The sequence below is a fragment of the Vombatus ursinus genome, unplaced genomic scaffold (assembly GCF_900497805.2).
Source record: "Vombatus ursinus unplaced genomic scaffold, bare-nosed wombat genome assembly UNPS02014863.1, whole genome shotgun sequence".
Lineage (NCBI taxonomy): Eukaryota > Metazoa > Chordata > Mammalia > Diprotodontia > Vombatidae > Vombatus > Vombatus ursinus.
The window spans coordinates 32,333,903-32,357,136 of record NW_020954641.1 but is presented as its reverse complement, the minus strand read 5'-3'; the positions used below and the strand labels follow the sequence as shown (position 1 = coordinate 32,357,136).

Sequence of the window (23,234 nt, the reverse complement as noted above, 5' to 3'; positions counted from 1 at the left end):
CAGGGGCCGGCGCCGCGGCTTCTACTTCCGCCGGCAGCGCCGTGGCTGCCGCCACTTCCAAGATGGCGACGTCTCTGGGCTCCAACACCTACAACAGGCAGAACTGGGAGGATGCGGTAAGTGTCCCGCCTTGGGATCCGGGCTCTGGGAGTCGTGGGGCCTGGAGGGGAGCGAGCCGACGGCAGTCCACCCCCTGGGGCTGGAGGCGAGAGTTGGGCGGGGGCGAGGCCGAGGCGCCTCCGGCCCGGGGGAAGGAGGGAGGTAAGGAGGCCCCGACCCGAGGAGCTCGTGGGCCTCGCCGGCAGGACCGGCGGAGCCGGAGCCGCAGCCGCGGCTTCGGGAATCCTGGGGAGGGTGGGGGACGCCGGGCCCTCCACGCGCTCCTCCCTCCGCTCCTCCCACTTCCCCCCGGCCAAGGGGCGCTGACCCCGCGTCAGGGGAGCCTGTGCCATGCGTGGGGAAACTGAGTCGAGCCCCAGCTCGGGCGTGTGCGCGTGGCGCGACTCCCTTCTTGGCTCGCATCGAGCCCAGAATGAATTGACGGGACGGGGCGAGGCGAAGGAAGGGCAGGCTTGACCCGGCTCTCCGTGTTTTTCTCCTTTGCCCAGGACTTCCCTATTCTGTGCCAGACGTGCCTTGGAGAAAATCCCTACATCCGGATGGTAAGTGGGAAGCGCCTGGAGCTGCGAGGTGCCCCGTGTGTATTACGCGGCGTCCGAGGGTCCTTATCAGCTCGATTCAGATCATTCGGTTTATTCAGCTCCTCTCCGGAAGGTGATAGGATCATGCAACCCCCTTACGGTTTGCATTGGAGCTCGAATCTCTTTCCTTCTTGAAGGTTAGAAAACATTTTTCTCACACAGACCATATTGAAGCGAGTGGTGGAGTGGAGCTTCAAGGCCAGCTCTTTGCACTGCACTCCACAGGCACTTTACAATTTGAAGTTATTCATTGAATGTTGTCTTGCACTCATCTTTGGCATTCCCAACACTCTGCTTCAGGAATTACCTCTCAATAGTTGACGCCCAAATGTTGGGATGAGAAATTATGAGCAGTATTAGGGTTATAGGTCATAATAGTTGGGGATAGTTTCCTAAAGGAAGTGATCACTTGATCAAAATCCAGACAAAGTACAGGATTAGGGTTTGAATTGGTGGAAGGAAGAGGACGTTTTTGGTACTTTATTAAAGTGTTTTGGATGCTACATAATGATAGTTCACATTTATGTAGCCTTTTAAAGTTCATAAAATTGTCCTCACAATCACCATCAGGTAAGTATGGCAAGTAACATCCCCATTTTTATTTGAGAACAGATGAAGTTTCATTGTTATAGGAAACTCCTAATGAGAAGAGTCCCTTTGTCAATGCAGATAAGTATTTCTTCTGCGGTTTAGGACTTAGTTGCCTAAGGTAGAGGTATCAAACTCTAGGCCTTCGGGCAGTTTACAACCTTGAAGGATTGCAGTTTGAAATGTTTAAGAAAAAATTTGTTAAATGTGACACAATATAGATAATGTTAATTTGTAGTTTTCTGAGACAACATGAGCCTGGCAGGAATTCTTTCTATTTGAGTTTGACTCCACTGACCCTAGACACTGAGAAGTTAAATGAGTTACCCAGGGTCAAACAGCCAGTGTTGTCAGAGACTGAACTTAAACCTGGCTCTTTATCTGCACCTCACAACACCGTCATTAAACATTTATTAGGTACCTACTATGTGCCTGGCACTGTGCAGAGCACTGGAGAGGTACCAAGAAAGGCAAAAAGTAGTCCCTGCCCTCACAATCTAATGGGTGACATAACATGCAAATTATGTACGCACAAGCTGTACACAGACTAACTAGGAAATAATCTACAGAATTAATCAACAAAGACACTAGAATTAAGAGGGATTAGGAAAGGTGTCCTGTAGAAGGTGGGGTTTTATCTGGGACTTGAAGGAAGAAGCCAAGAGGCAGAAATGAGGAGGTAGAGCATTCCAGACACAAAGGACAGCCAGTGAAAATGCCCCGAGTCAGAGATGAATTCCTTGTTCAGGTAACAGCCAGGAGGCCAGTGTCACTGGATCAAAGACTATTACAGGTAAGGAGGGGGTATAAGGTATGAGCAGAAAAGGGAGGGGTCTAGGTTATGGAGGACTTTGAACTTCAGAGAATTTTATAGTTGATCCTGGAGGTGATAGCCCCTGGAGTTTATTGAGTAGAGGTCGGGGTGTATGATATTGTCAAATCTGTGCTTTAGGAAAATCACTGGCAGCCAAATGGAGGATGAATTGGAGTGGGGAGAGGTAGAGGAGGTGGTAGTGTCAGAGGAGAGAAGGGGGCATATTGGAGAGGTGTGGCAAGGGTGAAATTGACAGACTTTGGTAAGAGCTTGGATACGGGGGTGAGAGACCATGAAGAGTGGAGGCTGACTCCTGGGTTGCAAGCCTGGGGGCCTAGAAGGATGGTGGTGCCCTTAAAAGTCTTTGGGAGAGTTGGAGGGAGGTTTTTTTGGGGGGCGAGATAATGACTTCTGTTTTGAACATGTTGAGTTTAGAATGTCTGCTGGACATCCAGTTCTGATGTCTAAAGGCAACTAGAGAGGCAAAGCTCCCTATTTTATAGCCTCAGAGAAGTACGGTGACTTGTTCAAGTCACACCTGGCGAATGTTGGAATCAGTGATTACATAAGTGATTGAGAAGGTTTGTTCTCCTTAGCCTCAGAGGAGAGAACTACAACTAGTATGTGGCAGTTTTCAGTTTTAACAATGTACAGTAATGAAAAGGGCTACTTCAGAAGGTAGTGAGTTTGCTGTAACTGAACATTAAGCAGAGGCTGGAGGAGTTGTCAGAATTGTTATGAAAGGAAATCCTCTAAGGTATCTTCAATGGTGAGAAATCGTCGTCCTAAATGTCGGGTCTTGACATCTGTCCTTTAGTTCTACATTTCTAGGTGCTTGTTGAAAGTTGCCACCTTAGATATTGCTGACATCATAAACTCAGTATGTCCATATCATCTTTCCTGCCTGCTCTCCTACCCCTAAACTTGAGCACCTTCTATGTCTCCTCACGTCATTCTTCCAATCACTCAGGCCTGAAACCTTGCAGTCCTTTTTTTTTTTTAACTCCTTCCTCACCACCAATTAGTTGCCATATCCTCTCAGTCCTGCCTATATAATCTCTTATATTCCTCCTCTCCTTCCCACTATACTTACCCGAATTAGTTCATGCCCTTATTACCTCTTCTAGTGAAATAACCTTTTAACTGGTCTCCCAACCTCTTATCTTTACTTTTTCCAATCCATTTTACTAATTCACAAATCTAATCACGTCAATCCACTGTCCCAACAACTTCAGTGACTTTATACTAATTTTATGGTGCAGTGGAAAGCATATTGAACTAAGAGTCAGATCTAGATTTAAATCCCAACTCTGACATATAGTAGCTGTGTTAGCTTAGGCAGGTAACTTTTTACAAACTCAGATTCTTCATCTGTATTTAAAGAACGGGGTTATACAAGATCTTTAAAGATCCCTTTCAGCTCTCATAAGGTAAGAATCTGTAAAGGGCCAGCTCCTTAGCCTAGTATTCAAGGCCTCCACAAATAGGCTTCATCATGTTCTTTTAAGTCTCATTTCACACTTAATCCCAGTAATTTACTCTATATTCCAGCTATACTAGCTTTGTTTTTTTACTGTTCTCCTATTTGTTCTTTTCTTGCCACTGTTCTTCATACCCATAGTAAACCCTTCTTTCCCTCTCCACCTCCTGAAATTTATCTCTTCCTTCAAAGTCCAGTTCATTTGTCACTTCTTTATCCTCTCGGCTAAGTGTTCTCTCTCTTCTTGAATCTCTCATAACACTTTTTTGGACCTTGTATATTATATTTTAATGTATGTTACAGTTTTTTGTGTATCTGTCCTATTCTCTCATTAGATTGTAATAACCATAGCTAAATTATTATCTTATTTGAGCTTCACAACCACCCTGGGAGGTTGGTGATGTTATTATCTTCATTTTACAGATGAGGAAACTAAGGCAGCAGTTAAGTGACTTGCTCAGGGTCGCCCAGCTAGTAATGTCTGAGGACATATTTGAACACAGGTCTTCTGACTCCAGGCCCAGCAGTCTCTCCACTGAACTACCCAGCTGTCTCTTGTAAGCTTCTTGAGGGCAGACATTATCTTATTTCATTTCCGTTTCTCCCGAGACTAGCACAATGCCTTGTTTCTAGGAGGTATGTAATAGGTGTATGTGGAATTGTTGAGCTTGATCATGACAATGACCCTATTAGATAGCCTGAGCAATTATTATCCCCATTTTACCGCTGAAGAAACTGAGTCATAGAGTGACTTGCCTTAGGTCATACAGCTTGGCTAGTAGAAGCATAGTGGTGCAGTAAAGTATCCAACTTGGTGTTGGGAGGCCAGAGTTCAAATCTTGCCCTGTCACTTAATAGCTGTGTAGTTATGGACTGGGTCCCTTAACCTTTCTAAGTTTTAGTTTCCTTATCTACCAAGTGGATATAATGATACCTGCATTACCTGCTTCACAGGATGATGAGTAAAGCATTCTGTAAGCCTTCAAATGCTGTATTAAGTGTGAGTAGTAGTACTAGTAAGTGATTAAGCTGAGCTTAGGATCAGCATGGTAGAGTGTGATACTGTTTCTGATATACCAGCATGCTTCTAAATGTTGTATGTCTCTTGCTATCTCTGTGTGTAAAGTGGTTTAATACATTAGCAATTGTAAGTACCTGTATCTACATGGAAATATGTAAGCTCTTTTTATTATGTTAACTGATCAGTAACATAGGATAAATACTTTTAGTTGACTTTCCTTTGGTGTTTATTGATTTGCTTTGAACTATTCATAGATTCATACTTGGTCTCCCTATGACCCTGAGGAAAGACATGAATTACTCACCTCACAGCGTTGTTGTGAGGAAAGTGCTATAAAATATTAAAGTGCTATGCAATGTGAGTTGTTGTCATCATTTTTTATTGTCGTTATTTTTGTATGGAGAATGGCTGGCGTAGTTTTTAACCACATTGTAGAGTGTTTTACACATAACTTAGTAAATGCTTGTAGCTTCTGGATTGATTGACTAGGAACAGGAAGATACTAATTGAACCATGTAGGATTAGAAACTGGAACTTTCCCTTCCCTCCTAACCTTATGGTGGAGCTAAAAAGTAATAAGGACTTCAGTTGGATGGTAGCTGGTAGCAGTGGGAATAACAAGGGGGTGTATGACTATGGGATAGGTAGTGTAGCAATGCATTTGACAGGACTTGACAACTAATTGGATGTGTGGTATGAGGAAAAGGGAGGAGAAAGATATGAACACCAAAATTATGAGCACAGGAAAGTAGAAGAATGGCATTGCCATTGACAGAAAAAGGAACATCACAAGGAGCAGTTTTTAGGCAAAAGGTTTGAGTTCTTCTTTAGATAATACTGAGTTTAAGGTGTCAAAGGAAAGAACATCAAGTTGGACCGGTGCAGTAGGTGGTTAAATATATAATATGGGAAGAGATGTCAGAGATTGAGATTGATTTGTTGTTTAGTCATCCACTTAGAGTTGAAATCATGAGAGTGCCTTAAATAAATAAAATGTAGAGTATAGAAAGAAAGGAACTCAAAACAGTTGGCCGGGGGAGGAGGGGGAAACACTTTTATTAAGGGTATAGAAAGAGTGAGAAGAGCTATCTTTGGAGATAAAGAATGATCTGAGAGATAGAAGAAACAAGAGTAGAAATACCTAGAAAAGCGAGGGAAGGAGCAAACCATTATAAAGGACAAATCATTTAACGATGTGAGGACTGGAAAAAATACTATGGATTGATAACAAAAAAGTCATGATTGACCTTTGAGAGAGCTGTTTCTATATAATATTAGGGACAGAAGCCAGATTTACAAGGGGCTAAATAGTGAATATACCTGCGGAAAATTGGGGCCAAAAAATGAAGTTTTGGTGTGATGGTAGCAATAAGTGGCCCTCTGTTTCTTGAAGTTAGATCCTTAACTTCCTGTGGCTTAGTGAGGGTTAGGTAGGATTCCTGAGTAGTTCAAAAAAGGATAAATTATCCCTCTTTTTTGTCCTCTTTTTGTCTTCAGAGAGCCAGGGATCCTAGACACATTTGCTGGGTTGTGTTCTTCCTAATAACTACAGTTTTCTTTTATTTCAGACCAAAGAAAAGTATGGAAAAGAATGCAAAGTAAGTTTATCTGCATTGGAGAACTTTCCTATTTTCTAATAAAGTTGCCCTTAAAGATAATAGACTTAGAAAAATAGTAGTTATTTCTGCAAAGCTTTCCTATGCCATTTGTATCCTCTTTTTTCTGTAGATTATCTTCTAATGGTGTTGAATGAAACCAAGGGAAGCCTAACTGTCTAAGGGCAAAAATTGATTCATCTTGTGTACAAAAAGGCAACTAGAATTTGGACTTATTTCCTCTTAGATACATCCTCCAGAATTGATCATTACCTGTTGAGATAGTTAAGTTGGAATTTATGTTAATTTTCCTTATAGATAAATTTTTTTTTAATCACTGGTGGTTTCCTTAAGTTTTCCAGCATTATAAAGCAAGATTATTGAAACATTAAACGCCAGCCCAACCCTCATGGTTCAATAATTGTTCCAAAGTAGAAGGCCTTGCCTGTGATTAGGTAGTTGTAATAGTAGGCCTGGGATTGGGCCAGTAAAGGTCTCTGGCTTTGTGCTCCAGATTTGTGCCAGGCCGTTCACAGTGTTCCGCTGGTGCCCCGGTGTTCGCATGCGTTTTAAGAAGACTGAAGTGTGCCAAACCTGCAGCAAGCTAAAAAATGTATGTCAGACCTGCCTTTTGGACCTAGAATATGGTGAGTTTGTGTTGTCAGATGAACCAACCAGTGCCCTAGAAAATGGTCCCCCCTTATTCTTCACCAATTCTGACCCCATCTGTGGTTCTAATCTAACCTTGGGGTTCAGTTCCAGGACCATTCTGGAGAGTGGTTTCATCTGATTGATACCTGAAGTTACAGTTTCTTCTAAGGACATTCTGGACCCACTCTAGATCTCACTTGGCCCTTAGTGAGCGCTCTGGAAGTAATTAGTCATGACTCAAGGATAGTCCTAGTCCAAACTTCTCAGATGTGCACCCTTGTAAATGAATTTGCACCAGATGGAGTGGCAGGTGAAGTCAGTCACCTAGGAATTGTTCTCATAGCAGTTACTGTGGAATTTTTCACGTACAACCACAACCCAGACCACGTCTAATTTTTTTTTTTTTCGTTTGCCTCATTTCAGTTGAATTCTTAAGATTGTGCATTAAGATTTCCATAAAACGAACTTGATGTTGTGACATTCCTACTGAGGTCATGAGAATTTCAAAAACACTTTAGAGAGCTGTTCTGGTTTTAGTTGAACCTTCCCTTGATCTCCTTCTCAACTAGTAATCTCCCCTACCCCTAAATTCTTGTACCTCTCTTGTGCATGTTTTGTTATTTATGTACATGTCTTATCTCTCCTATACTGGGTAGGAATTTCTGTAATGAATAAATGAAGAAAAATAACTTGCCAGAGGATTAAGAAGACCTAGAGATGCTAAGAAAGGGCACTGCTTTTGATAATACCAGTACGAGTTTTGGAAGCAGTTTTAGTCTCAGCATTTTAGAGAGTAGAGAAGAGAGCTGTAACACTCAGAAAGAGTGCTTTTGTCCGTGCCTCAGGCCAGCAGCTTCTGAGAGATCTGATTCTGAGGAGATCCGATACTTACCCCTATTATGTTTATTCTCAATTATGCAAGACCTACCTTTCCAGTTTTATAGCACATTACTCCTCTTCTCATACTTCATTCCAGCCAAACTTTGAACGTAACATTCCATCTTCATTCACATAAGCCATCTACCATGTCAGGAATGCAGTCCTTCAAATTCCTTTAAAGTTCAGCTCAAGTAAAACTTTCTTCCATGGAGTCTTCTTTGATTCCCCCTAATTATTAGTCCCCTATCCTTAATCAGATTACCTTGTATTTACTCATATGTGTATATATTGTATCCTTTAACTAGAATGTAAGTTTTTTCAAGGCGGAAACTTAATTGTTGTCTTTTTGGAAAGGCCTGGAGATACATAGGAAATTTAGTTGAAATGAAACAACTAGAAGCAATCAGTATGGGACTGTGGTCAAGATTGTGGTTGTTAATGAAAAATGCCACAGTAATAATTTTTTGCTGAATGGGGAGAGAAGAATTTCAAGAGCCTGCACTATGCATCAAGCTTGTACCTCTAGTATTTTGGAAAGTGGGGAGGACAGAGAAAGCTAGCCAGTGGGAAAAGGTCTCATGCCCTTGTAATTCCTTGATTGTTAAGAATTAACACACCTATAATTCCTACTACCATGAATGCTGAGGCTGGCGGATTTCTTGAGCTCAGGAGTTCTGAGCCACAGTAGGTCTAAAACCAATCAAGCTCCCATGTCAGTAGTGGGATCAAGCCCCTGAGTGGGCACTGCACTTCTAACCTGGATGAGATAGGGGAGACCCAGTCTTCAAAAGAAAGGGAAAAGAAAAATTATCTGTATATATCAATAAATGGGATAGCTTTAAAAGTACCCTGAAGTTCTTATATACTTATTTAAGCTGTATATAAGTAAGTGATTTCACATAGAATTCTCTTTTTCTGTTCTGCTTTACATTTGGAAATGTTTGTTTTTATTTTTATGTTCAAAATTTTTTTAAAAAATTCTAAAGAATTATCTCTATTTTTATTGCCTGTGTTCAAATGATACTTAGAATCATCCCTGATCCTTATTTGACTGGAGATAGGAAAGACAGTATTCTAGTGGTGATAAGAGTAGGACCCAGAGGTTTTCATATCATGTAATAATGTATATAGACATCTATAGATCCTGTTCTAGATAAAGGAAGCTTACCTCAAGGTTGCTAAATATTATAATTTTTGTATCCAAAATTCTACAAATTAAAGTTGGCCAATTATATTAATTGTTTGAAACTGAAGCTAACCCCAGCATTGTAATTTTAAATTTGGAGCCTACAAGCAAAATTGTTGGTGCAAATACATCTCTTTTCTTTGATGCAAGTACTAGAGGGCTTGTGCTTTTCAAAGCATATGCTTTGAATTAAAAGTAATTCTTTCTAAGCTTGGTTTAGTCTAACTTGGTTTTTGGAGTCAAGTGATTAAAGTATTGTCATGTGAAAGAATAATTAGATTTATTTTTTCTTGGTACCAGAAGGTCAGAACTAGTGGGTGGAAGTTACAGGGAGGCAGTTTTCAGTTGCAACAATTTGAGCTATCCAAAAATGGAACGGCTGCCATAGAATATCATGAGAACTCTATAACTGGAGGTGTTCAAGTAGAGGCTAAGTGACCACATATCAGGAATATTGTGGAAGTGATTCCTGCTTCAAGTGAAAAATGTACGAAATGACTTCTGAGGTCCCTTCCAGCCCTGATATTCTATAATCCTGTAAAAATAGTACACATTGGGGCAGCTAGGTGGTGCGGTAGATAGAGCACTGGGACTGGAGCCAGGAGGATCTGAGTTCAAATCCGGTCTCAGACCAGAGAGTTGACATTTACTTAACTCTGTGACTCTGGGCAAGTCACTTAACCCCAATTGTCTCACCCAAAAAAAAAAAAATAGTACACATTATTAGATTCTACATCAAAACCTAACATAATAAAATCTTATATAACCATATAATAAAAATTCTTTTTTTAACTAAAAGATTTCCAAGCCATGACCACAACACTAACTTTTTTATTTTTAACAGTGTTTTATGTGACAAGAGCAATATAAGAATTTGGACAATCCTTTACAGTGCCTTGAATATTTGAAAAAGTAATCACTATCATAAGTCTTAGTGCATATTCAATAGATGCAAATTGTTATTTAGACTTTTGGTTATTGCTGAACTTCTCTCTCAACTCCCTTCTTTGATTTCAGGCTTACCTATTCAGGTCCGTGATGCAGGACTATCCTTTAAAGATGACATGCCTAAGTCTGATGTGAACAAAGAATACTACACCCAGAATGTTGAGCGAGAGGTATGGAAACGCTGTAACTTCCTGAATGAAGGTGATGTGAAATGGGATTTAGGAACTATCTCCAAGCATCTCTGTCGGTGTGATCTCTCTTGCCTTTGGCATCCCCTTGTAGATTTCTAACTCTGATGGAACTCGGCCAGTTGGTGTTCTTGGGAAGGCTACAGCTACAAGTGACATGCTGCTCAAATTGGCCCGGACGACCCCTTACTACAAACGGAATCGTCCTCACATTTGTTCCTTCTGGGTGAAAGGAGAATGTAAAAGGGGAGAGGAGTGTCCGTACAGGTATGAGAGGAGCCTCACTTAGTAATTGCTGGAGGAGGGGGGGTGTTCATCCACGTGAAAGGCAGTATGTGAATCTATTTAATAAGCATCTGTTACATGTAAGGCATTTATGAGAGACAGGTAGCCATCATGGATAGAATGTTGGCCTAGAGTCAGGAGAGGCTAGGTTTAGGTCTCATCTCTTGAACATGAGGACCATATAACTCATTTAAATTCTCAGTGCCCTGTGCTACTAGTAAGACTGTAGGATGTTGAACAGTTGCTGGTCTGCTATTGGTAGAGGAGTTTCCTCATCAGAAGTTCCTTATGATGATAGGTAACTTTTAGGTTTGCCGAGTACTTTATACCTATTATCTTTTTTGTTGCCCACAACAACACTGAGGTGTGAATGCTATTATCATCCCCATTTTACAGATGAAGAAACTTGAGTTTCAGTAAAGTTGTGACTTTCTCAGGGTCACACAGCTACTAAGTGGCTGAAGCAAGTTTTGAATTTTCAGTCTTCCCAAGTTTAGTAGTATATCCACTAAACTGCCTATGCCAATGAAATAACAAGTCAGGTCCAAGAATGCAAGGTACCATACCATATGTTGTGTACTCCCTCCCTCTAATTACCATGGATAGACTTGATAGTGTTTCTCTCTCAGGTCTTACCATTTAAGTGGTGAAGTTAGCATGGTTACCTCATGTGATGAATAGAAATTCAATTTAGCAAACATTTTAAGTATCCACTATATGGAAAGCCCAAAGTCTAATCCGAGATTAAAACTTGGGCACAAATAACTGATACAAGAGAGATATGATGATTGCACATGTATAACCTATATAAGATTGCTTGCCATCTGTGGGGGTGGGCAGAAAAATTTGTAACTCAGAGTCTTATAAAAAAATGTTAAACTATCTTTACATGTAATTGAAAAAGAATAAGATATTATTTACAAAAGAAAAAGAAGAAATAAAAAGGAAAAAAGAAGTATGGTAAGTGCAAAGAAATAATTCAGGCAAAGAGGTGTGAGGAGTTCTTCATGGAAGCAAGTGACACCTGAATCAAGCCATAAAGGGTAGAGAAACTTCAACAAAAGTAGAGAGGAGTCAATTATAAGCATGTTGTGATGGTGTTTGAGCTAAAATGTAGCAATGGGAGGTGATAAGATGAGAATAAGAAATAATATGTTACAGTTTGACTAGAATAAATAGTGCATGAGGAGTAGTTCTTTGAGATGAAGTTGAAATGATAAATTAGAGCCAGATTACAGGGCACATTGAATACCAGAATAAGTTGCATGTGTTTTATTCAGTGGATATTAGCCACTGAAAGTTTTGGAGTAGAGAAGCGATACGATCAGAGGAACATATTAGGAAAACTGCATGGGCAGCAGTGTGAAGGCTACTTTGGAGAGGAAATAAAATGTAGGCAAGAATAATGGTTAGAACAATAAGGTATTCAAAAGTAGAAGAGCTCTGAGGGCCTAAACTGGAGTGACTGCATTGGATGCTGATACAAGTGATGTTGTAGAGATAAAATCAGTAAGACTTCGTAAATGAAGGGCAGCTAGATAGCGCAGTAGATAGAGCTCCAGCCTTGTAGTCAGGAGGACCTGAGTTCAAATCCAGCCTCAGACACATGACACTTACTAGCTGTGTGACCCTGGGCAAGTCACTTAACTCCAATTCCCTCACCAAAAAGGCAAAAAAAAAAAAAAAAAGACTTAGTAAATGATTAAATTAAATTAAATAGAATAATTTTGATACTTTAAACCAGGATAAACGGAAAGATGATGGTACCAGCATATAAATAGAGAAGTTAGGCCGGGCAGGTTGTAGAGAGAAGGTAAATTCAGTTTGGGACACAGGATCAGAGTTATAGAGCTAGAAAAGACTTTAGAGGCTATGAGTCCAACCTCTTCATGTTACTAAAAAGAAAACAGGCCAAGAGAGGTAAAGTGATTTCTGTGGGATCACAGAGCTAGTAAGTGTCTGAAGCTGAATTGAAATTCCAGTCCTGATTCCACATCCAGCACTCTATCCACTGTGCCACCTAGCTGCTCCATAATCTTTTCAATATGACCTTAATGTGGGTGACTCTCAAAAAAATATGTCTATGTGTGTGTGTGTTTATCCAAACTCATATTTCTTGTTTGATCTCACACACACACACACACACACACACACTTCTTTTTTGTGTGTCACCCACATACTGAAAATCATCAGAGTACCTGAAGTCACCAAGGATTTAAAGGGTAGAAAAGGAAGAAAAGAGGGCTCAGGACACAATTTTGGAGAGTATTCTTTTCTTTTTTCTTTTTCTTTTTCTTTTTCTTTTTTTCTTTTGGCTAGGCAATGGGGTTGAGTGACTTACCCAGGGTCACACAGCTAGTAAGTGTCAAGTGTCTGAGGCCGGATTTGAACCCAAGTCCTCCTGACTCTAGGGCCAGTGCTCTATACACTGAGATATCTAGTTGCCCCTTGGAGAGTATTCTTTCAGCAAACATTCATTAAGCACCTTTGTGCCCAGGGAATTCAAGAACAAAAACAAAAGTCCCTGCTGTTAAGGAGCTTTTCCATTCTATTCAGAAGATATAATACTAGGAGGATAATGTTCATGGAAAAGCAAATACAACATAAATACAAAGTAATTTCCAGAGGGAAATACCCTGCAACTAGAGGGGTCAGGATAGGCCTTGTGTAAGAAGTGGTCCTTAAGCTAAACACTGAAGGAAGGTAAGGGATCTGCGAGGCTTAGGTGAAGAGGGATATTCCAAATTGGGGGTAGCTTGTCAAAGGTATGACGAGATGGAGTGGGTTTTTGTTTTTTTTTTGTGGGGAACAGCAAATAGGCCAGTTTGGTTCAAACATCATGTACATGCTTGAGAGTTATGTGCAGTAAGCCTTGGAAAGCTGGGCTGGAGCCAAATTGACGGGTTTTAAATGCTGAAAGGAGAAGTTTGTATTTTATCTTGGAGCAAGGGTTCTTAACCTGGGGGTCTATGGATACATCTCAGGAGATCATGAACTTGGATAAAAAAAAATTACATCTTTATTTTTACTAGCCTCTAATGGAAATTTACCATTTCCTTCGATTATGAATGTAGGCAACCAACATTATACTGAGTATGGGTCCATAGGCTGCACCAAATTATCAGAGAGATGCATTACACATGAAAAAAGATTTAGAACCCCCATCCTAGAGGCAGTAGAGAGGTGGTAGAGATTCTTGAGCAGAAGTCTAATATAGTCAAACCTGAGGTTTAGGAATATCAGTTTGGTTACTGTGATGAGAATGGATTGGAAAGGTTGGTCTCAGGGAGACTAAGAGGCTATTGGAATGGTCTGTATTGATGATGATAAATAATGTCCTGAACTAAGATGGTGACCATGTGATTGTACAGAAGACAGATATAAAGATGTTGTGGAGGTAGAATCAACAAAACTTGGTAATTAACTTCCCTTCTTTACAAAGTTTAAAGACTATGGGAACACTGTCTATGTTGTCATTTGGTTGCTGTCAATTCTGCTAAATTGCTTTTTCCTTTGTATTCTTCATGACAAGGAGTGACCAGGGGGAGGTACAGATATTTGGAAAGGAGGGCAATGTAAAATCAAAAATATCAATACTTTTTAAAAATGAATCTTTAAAAGACTTAAGCATTTGGATACCAAGAGTAAGAGAGAGGGAAGAGTTAAGGATGACTTAAAAGTTGCAGACTTGGATTACTAAAAGAATAATAATATCTTTAACAGAAGTAGAAAAGTTAAGAAGGTGGGGGAAGAAGGGATACAGAATAATAACTTTTGTTTTGGACATACTGACTTTGAGGTGTCTATGGGGAACATCCATTTGGAAATGTGATGCAGGACAGGTGCTCGGGAGAGAGGCTAGGGCTGGACCTGAGAAATGAATATCATCTGCATAGAGATGATCATTAAACCCATGGGAGATCCCAAGAGTGAAGTAGACAAGGGAGAGCAGGCCTACATTAGCACCACTGGGTACATGCACACATGTGGGTAGGACATGGGTAATGATCGTACACAGGGGAATGAGGAGTGGCCAAACATATAAGGAGAGAACCGGGAGAGAAGGCACTGTCTTGAAAAATCAGTGAGGAGGGAATATCCAAAAGGAGGGAAATGATTAGCAGTGTCAAATACTACAAAGGAAGTCAAAAGAATGAAGACTTTAAAAAACCACCAGATATGGTAAATAAGAGATCATTAGTAACTTTGGAAAAGCAACTTCAGTTGAGAGAGAAGGTTAGAAGACATATTTTAGAGAGTTGAGAAATGAATTGCAGGAAATGGACTTTAGTTGAATATAAGCAGCTTTTTTCTAGAAGTTTGGAAGTGAAAAGGGGAATGATCTAGCACAGTAGCTTTAAAAAAGGCGTGGTCAAATGTTTTGTTCTTTCCTTATTTTAAGGATGAACATAGAGGGAGCAGACTGCCAATAGAGAGGGAAAGATAGAAATTCAGAAAAAGAGAGGGAATGATTACAAGGACAAACTACTGGATGAGATGGAAGGAACATGGGATCAGGGATATAAGTAGATTGGTTGTCCTTGCCAAATAAAGGGGTTATTTGGTCAACAAACATTTATTAAGCGCCTGCTATGTGCCAGACACTTTTGCTAAGCACTGTACTACTCTTCATCATAGACTAGAGTTAAAGAGGAGAGAATGGGATAATGTCAAGGATTTTGAGATAATATAGAATAAGGCAGGAAAGAGAGCTCGTGGAAATGGATTCTGTTTTTTTTTTGTTTGTTTGTTTGTTTTTTTAGTGAAGTATAAGTTGAGCCCAACTGCTGAGAATGGGGAAGGTTTGTATGGGAGTTGGGAGAGAAGATCCTTTTGCAAAGGGGTACCAAAAAAATAAATAAAACAAGCTAATGAACAGGACTGGCTAAAGAGAAAGAGATGAAGAGAGAATCTACTTAATTAGCTGAGAGGAAGAAAATAGAGAAAGAAATAGAAAACCAGATAAAAGCAGGAGAGGAATAAATAAAACCCAAAAGAGAGAAGAGTGACAAACAAGAAGAGGGGAACTATAGAACTCAATAACCTAGTATTTCATGAAGTGGCAAATAAAAGTTACCTAGGGAAAAACTTCCTATTTGATAAAAACTAATCAGGAAACTGGAAGGCAATCTAGCAGAAATTAGGCTTAATCCAACACCTTAAACCACATACCGCAATACATTCTAAATGGATACATGACCTTAATATTAAAGATCATACTATTTAAAAAGTTAGAAGAGCTCTCACAGCTGTGGATAGAAGATATTATGGATAACCAAACAAGAGAAGCAATCACAAAAGATAAATTAGATCATTTTGATTACATGAAACTGAAACACTTCTGTACCAACAACTTTAATGCATCTAGGATAAGAAGAGAAGTGGTTGAATGAGGAAAAAAATCTTTTTATCAAATTTCTCTGATAAGGGTTTGGTATTTAAGATATTTTTAAAAATTAACAAATATATATACATATATGTATATATAAACACTTATATATAACTAATATCCATTGCCCAATAGATAAGTGATCAAAGGATATGAATAAACAGTTATCAAAAGAATTGTATTCATAACTGCATGAAAAAATGCTCTTTAGAGCATTACTATTAATAAAAGAAATGCAAATCAAAACAACCCTGCAAATTAGCAAAAGTGGCAACAGTTATGTTATTGGGACTGTAGGAACATAAGTACGCTAATACATTATTGGTAGATCTCGAAAGTAGTACAAACATTTTCTAAAGCATTTTGGAATTATGCAAAAAAAAAAAAAGGTGACTAAAATGTTCATATCCTTTGAACCAGAGACGCCATTACTGGGCTTATACTCCAAGGAAGCCATCAATAAGACTACTAAAATCCCCATACATTCCACAATGTTTATAGCAGCACTTTTTGTGGTAGCTGAGAATTGGAAACAAAGATGGCTATCAGATGGGGAATGAATGGCAAAACAAATTATGTACATGAATGTAATGGAATATTACTGTACTGTATGAAATGATGTGTGTAATGAACATAGAGAAGCATGAAAATATCTATTTGAACTGATGCAAAGTGAAAAAAGCAGAGCCAAGAAAATAATAAACATAGTAACTGCGACAGTGTAAATGGAAAGAAAATGACACCAAAAAATTAAAAGTGTAGCAAAATCATAAAAATCAAGTGGGAATCAGATGAAGAGATATGAGAAGAAACCCCCAGCCTACCCCTTTGTGGAGCTGGGAGATCCACAAGGGTTAAACATTACACCGTTTTGGGCTTTTTCACTATATGAATCAGCTGTGTTCACTTTTTCTTTTTCCTCTCCAAAAGCAATACTGTTTGTCATATGAGATGGCTCTCAGCAGGATGGAGAGGGATACCTGGGATACTATACTGATATTAAAAAAATAGAAAACATCAATAAAAACTTACATAAAAAATGTTTAGATCAGGATTTCTTAAACCATTTTCTTTTTTTTTTTTTGTTATGCACTCTTAGAATAGTATTTTTAAATGTATAAAATATATAGGATTACCACGGAAAACAATTATATTGAAATACAGTTATCAAAGTTCGTTTGTTTGTTTGTTTTAAGTTCACAGACGTTAGGTTAAGATACCTGATTTAGAAGAATTTTAATAGGTTCCAAACTCACCTTGCAATTCTTGGAAATACCCACCATATATTTCACTAGTGCATCATGCTCTGTGTTCAGTAAATACTTGGAGTCATTGAAACAAAAGAGCTTTGGAACAAATATTTGGGAAATGTAATGAATTAAAATTAATAAAAAGGATTGCTATCCAACCTTGAGAGCCCAGTTGAAATTAACATATATTTATAGTGGACCCAGTCATCAGTTTTATGATTTTTCTCCAGCTGCATTTTAGCAGCTGAAGAGTAGGCATGAGGAAAGACAAATGGTAGAAACTACCCAGGGTTGCCAGTTCGCAGGGTGGAAATAGTGAAAGGTCAAGGGAGGAAAAGTAGAAGAGAGGATTTTATTGAAGCAGCTGACTGTATAAGGAGGGAAGTATGGCTGCTGGAACAGAGTTAATAGACTGGAAGAAGACTGAAAAACTGAGGGATTGAAAGTCATAGTTAAGGTGAATAGTAGAAAGTAGGAAAGGTAGAACAAGGAATTATGGTTAGCCCAAAGCATTTCAGAGTCCATAATCTTGGAGATGCAAAGTTTCTAGTGAGATCAAAGGTGTGATTGTCCTTCTTCATTGTCTTAAAGTGAAGTTGGACATTATGAATTGAGGAATTCAGGGCACTAAAGGAGCAGTGTTGGAGAATCACAGTCAATGGGAAGGTTGAAGACGAATACAGCGTTGCAGTTTGAGTTGGAAAGAAGTCATCTAGTCCTTCCAGTGTCTGTGAGCTAGATGGCAATACAAATGAGGAAGGGAACTGAGGTTGTTCAACAGAGCTAATGGGGTGTGGTTTTCAACTTTGATAAGCATTTTATTCTATTCTTTGACTTCTTTTGAAGTAAACTTATGATGTGGCCTAAGGGAATTTTGACTTCTTTAGCTTTAAAGTCAACATTGTTAATTTTCATCTTCATTCGTAGACATGAGAAGCCTACAGACCCTGATGATCCTCTTGCTGATCAGAACATCAAAGATCGATACTACGGTATTAATGATCCTGTGGCAGATAAGCTGCTAAAACGGGCTTCAACAATGCCTCGCCTGGACCCTCCAGATGACAAGACCATTACCACTCTCTATGTTGGTGGCTTGGGAGATACAATTAGTGAGACAGATCTCAGGTATGTGCATATATTTTAATTGGTTAAGGGATATGCATATCCCCACCCTCACTGAAAAGTTAGAACATATGCAGTGGTGACAGTAATGGATGGAAATTGATGTAAGGCAGCAGATTGGGAGATTTATTCTTTGGGTTTCTATTATATCTGGTGACCTTGTTACATCTGCTGAACTTTTGTGATATGTCTGGGCAAAAGGAGAAGTGAGCAGTTTGGAAGTAATACCCTGATGCATTTCACATTTTAATATTTTTTTTAACTTAATAATTTAATTTATTCAGTAATTTAAATTTAATAATATAACTTTGAAGAAAGATGTATTAATGATAAAAGTTTAATGAGGTTCCCCTAGCTGCAGAGTATGTCGTTATTGTTGTTCAGTTGTTTTTAATTGTGTTTGACTCCTAATGACCCCATTTAGGGTTTTCTTGGCAGAGATACTGGAGTGGTTTGCCATTTCCACCTCCAGCTCCTTTTGCAGATGAGGAAACTGAGACAAACAAGCTTAAGTGACTTGCCTAGGCTCATACAGCTAGTAAATGTCTAATCTGGATTTGAACTCAGGTCTTCTAAGCCTAGCATTTTATCCACTGTGCCATCTAGCTGCCCAGTCACAGAATTGGTCCTGGTTAAGTAAGGAATAGTGACAAAAATTGGAATGGTGGTCCCAAGGAAGTGGAGACAGTATTTCTGAATCTTTCCTTTATGAGAAAAAATAATGTATAACTAACCACAAGCCTGGCTGTTTGCTGTACCTTCTCTTCTTTGGAAAAACATTAAGGATGGTGTAGAAACACAGGAGGTCACAGAAACAAAGGGTCTCCTTAGAAAACTAGAGTTCTCCTCTGTCCTTGAGTAAAGAAGTATAGCTAATATTTTTCTTCCCTAATAGGGTTCCAAAATGATAAGACTGGCAGAAGGGGGTTAAGATGATAACCAAGGACTGGGGGGCAAGGAATAAAGGAAAAGGTGAGCCTTTGTCTCAGAAATTTGCCCTGAGGAGAGGAAGAGGACTTCTGTATCTCTTAAGGAACATTCACCCTATTTTGTTTTTTGGTTTGGTTTTTTTGTTTGTTTTGTGAGTCCATTGGGGTTAAGTGAATTGCCCAGAGTCACACAGCTAGTGAGTGTTATGTGTCTGAGGCCGGATTTGAACTCAGGTCCTCCTGACTCCAGGGCCGGTGCTCTATCCACTGTGCCACCTACCTGCCCCCGCCCTACCTTGTTGAGTTTATTTCATTTCAAGTCAAAAGCAAACCACGTATCCAGACATTCTGCTCAGTAATAAAAGCAGTATAGTTGGTTGGCACTCCTCTTTTGCTCTTTCTCTTAGGAGCCAGGGTGAAGAAAGAGGAATGGGGGAGAAATTCCCCAGGGGTCACCAGGTGGCTGTCTTCTCTATAGCAGTAAAAGAGTTCATCGGTTTTCAGTGTGTTGGAGATATGTCATTTTGTGTAACTATGCTTTGTGTTTAACTTAAGATAGACTCAGATTTGTCCATCTTTCTGTCCATGTAGAAATCACTTTTACCAGTTTGGTGAGATTCGAACAATAACAGTTGTACAGAGGCAGCAGTGCGCTTTCATCCAGTTTGCTACAAGGCAAGCTGCAGAGATGGCTGCCGAGAAGTCCTTCAACAAACTGATTGTAAATGGGCGCAGACTTAATGTGAAATGGGGAAGGTGAGATTTGTATCTATACTTGTCTTTTCACAGGTTTGTTGGGTTTTTGGGTTTTTTTGTTTTTTTGTTTTTTGGGGTTTTTTTTGAGAGACTGTCGTATAGTGAGCTATATATACAAACTTAAAATGTCAGTATTCCAGAATAACATTAACTTCTTTGAATAGTAGTGGATTTGGGGGTAGCCTGGAGAGTGGCAGTAGGCAGTGTTTTTATGTTTTCTTGCTCGGCATCATATGATGATTTTTATTTTGTTGTATGTTTCAGATCTCAGGCAGCCAGAGGAAAAGAAAAAGACAAAGAAGGAACCACAGACTCTGGAATTAAGCTGGAGCCTGTCCCCGGACTTCCTGGAGGTAAGAATGTTTTTATTCCATTGCTTGCTTGAATATTAATAACAGCCTGCTTGTTACTCTGAATAGTAAATAAATTTCCCCTGTGATAGGTAGCAACAACTCCTGAGCTCCCATTAGCAGAGAATAGAAATAATGGGAGGAAGCAGTGGCTTTCCTGCACTGAACGTCATTGTATCTAACTTGTGTTATTCTCTTCTTTAGCTCTTCCTCCTCCTCCAGCAGCTGAAGAAGAAGCTTCTGCCAATTATTTTAATCTCCCTCCCAGTGGTCCTCCCGCAGTGGTTAATATTGCTTTGCCCCCTCCTCCTGGGATTGCACCTCCTCCCCCACCAGGTAAGACCTTCCTTTACAGAAGTTTCTTTATCAGCCTCTAGCCCCGAAGATAAGGGACTTCGTATAGCCCTGGGTCTGTCCTCAATTTCCTTCTCTACAAAGTAAGGGGATTGGACTAACTGATCTCTAAGCTTCTTCCAGTTCTAACATAAGATTTTAGAATTCTCTGATGGCTCCTTATTCCTTCTAGAATAAAATGTGAGCCCCCTGTTTGGACTTTAAAGCCCTTCACAACCTGACCCCAGACTACTTTTCTTATACTCTGCAATCCAGCCAAAGTCAATGGGATGCTCCATCTCCTGCCTCCATCCCTTTGCACTGGCTGTTTCCCTCTCCTCAAGTACCACCTCCTACATGAAGCTTTTCCTGATTCTCTCCTCTAGGTGCTAGAGCTGTTCCCTGCTGTTAGTTATTTTTATTTATTTATTGTTTATTTTGTATAAATTTAGATATATATCATCTCCCCCTTGCCCTTGCGGGCTAGGACTGTTTCATTTTTGCCACCGAGTAGACACTTGATAGGTGCTTGTTGATTGATTAATAGAACCCCAGTCAGTCCAGATTGTTACGCTAGTTTTGTTTCAAAACACAGCATGACACATAAAAATTATTTCCTCAGTTAATTGATCTCTACTTTGTTTTATAAATCACAAGCTACAACACTGTATCTAAAAGAGTGGCCCTTCCCTGAAACCAAATCTTCAGTTTTCCCTTACAAAGTGTCTGTTATACACAGGGCAAAGAACTAGGTGTTTTGGGCATACCATCCTGGTGTTTGCAGCTTAGAGGACACTAAAAAAATACTACCAAATAGAGAATATGCAAGTACTTTAAGAGAGGTTTGAAGGAAGAGATTGCTTCTTGGATGTGATTGGCATCTTAATAAGGAGGATATAGAAAGTTCTGGAAGATTATCATTGGGTCACTTCTTGTCTTCTTGTTCCCCTACTTCCCCAAATACCCACACACTCCACTTAACCACCACATCCCTTGGGTTTATTTTATAGAACTCCACAAAGTTAAAATCCTGACCTGCTGTTATGTTTATTTTCTTTCTGTGCCTTCAGCTTTCCTGTAATATCACCAGGCCAGCTAGTAATTTTGCCATAATGTGTGCATAGTGGTTTATTCAAGGTTCTATATAGGACTTTGCTAACATCCTGTAATGTACTGCTTAATACACATCAGGAAAATTGGTGTGTAACAAATCTTCCTTTGGATATAACTCTAAAACTTGTGAAAAAAATATTCCAGTCTGCCATTCAAGATTGCAACTAGTGAAAGAGGCTTGGATCAGTTTTAATGTGTCATCTCCAAATCCTAATCAAACCTTGCCTGGCAGACTGCTTCAGACTACTCCTGCTCAGGAAGCCTTGAACTCTCGGTACCCAGGGGATGACTTCAGCCCTGTCAAAATCTTAGGAGGAGAAAGGCTGAGGGAGAACAAGTAGTTGGATAGACATCTTTAATTCTGGAGGCTGTCTTGGAAGTCAGTGTTTCATTAGGCCTAGTTTGGTTTATATATTGCTGCTTTAGACTGGGAGAGAAATGAAAATTATTCAAGTTTGTCAAGAGAGCTGAAAATCTGACAGATCTGTTCCTTCCCATCTGCAGGTTTTGGACCACACATGTTTCACCCAATGGGACCACCACCTCCCTTCATGCGAGCTCCAGGACCCATCCACTATCCATCTCAGGATCCCCAGAGGATGGGGGCTCATGCAGGAAAGCACAGCAGTCCCTAACATCCTGCTACAGTGGTTAAGCTCTGAGGAGGAAAGGCATTTTAGAAATGTGATAAATAAATCTTGGAGTAAATATTTTTTTCCTTTGTAAGTTTCCATGGTAGCATATAACATGCTAAGATATGGGCAAACAGCTGGAACTGAGTTCCTGAGCACAGGGCAGGTGGAGGAGTCCTGCTAGCCTGATATTAACAAATATGGTCACTAATGTAACAGTGTCCTTCGCTTCTTAACCACACAGGAAAAAAGAGGGTCAGGGTGAGCTTCTAGGAACCTTAAGGAGAGTTGTGATTCTATTGTATGTATTTCTTTGTGTGTTTGGGGTTTGACAAACTTTGACCTGGGGTCAAAGCAAACATTTGACAATATTTTTAAAACAATTCTTTTGCTAGCCTTTTGCTAGTCATTAAGGAGATTCATTAAGTATTATTTCCCTATTACCCAAGGTCAGACTTTGAAATCAAACACCCCTAGATATTTTCTTTCCTCTTTTATCCTCCTCTTGCTAAAGGAACCTCTGCCACGAAACAAAACCAACTTCTTTTCAGTCTTAGGAAAACTCCTGCTTATGTTCTGCCATCCAAAGTGACTGATCTTTTCACAAAACTTGGGGGCCTGCCTTGCTAATTCATGCCTCCTCTCATGAGGTAGAAGTTAACTTTTCTAACTGTGAAATGAACAAACCTTTTATTTTGTTTGTATGGGTGAGCTGTGACTTATGGAAGGGTCTTTGTTTAACTTGCACCTTCATGTGTTTCTGTCTAATTTTCTGCTGCTGCATAGGAGGCTGTCTATTACTTTTCTCATTATAGAAATGTTGCTTGGATGTAACTGAATTGTAGACAAGTGAAAAAGGTAAAGGAAATGAGACCTGTTCTAAATTTTAGAATTTTTTTAAAAAGCGATTAAAATGGGCCAGTTTTTCCACATGTTGTCATGAGCATATTTCTAGTTTTCTGTAGCATTTTCTTTCATCTTTGGTGGCTGGTGTCTTTGGGTTAATGAAAGTGACCCCAAA

General features: G+C 39.6%; 1 protein-coding gene across 1 annotated transcript; it reads left to right on the top strand.

The window, feature by feature from the left end:
* The first annotated feature begins 15 nt into the window (after window positions 1-15).
* On the top strand, window positions 16-23,141 carry RBM22 (RNA binding motif protein 22). The gene is made up of 11 exons (XM_027841804.1): window positions 16-116; window positions 609-662; window positions 6,173-6,202; window positions 6,714-6,846; window positions 9,933-10,033; window positions 10,146-10,318; window positions 17,903-18,103; window positions 19,621-19,785; window positions 20,050-20,138; window positions 20,340-20,471; window positions 22,086-23,141. Exons 1-11 carry the CDS (start codon window positions 63-65, stop codon window positions 22,214-22,216), a joined length of 1,263 nt encoding a protein of 420 aa, XP_027697605.1. The 5' UTR covers window positions 16-62; the 3' UTR covers window positions 22,217-23,141.
* Window positions 23,142-23,234: the final 93 nt, after the last annotated feature.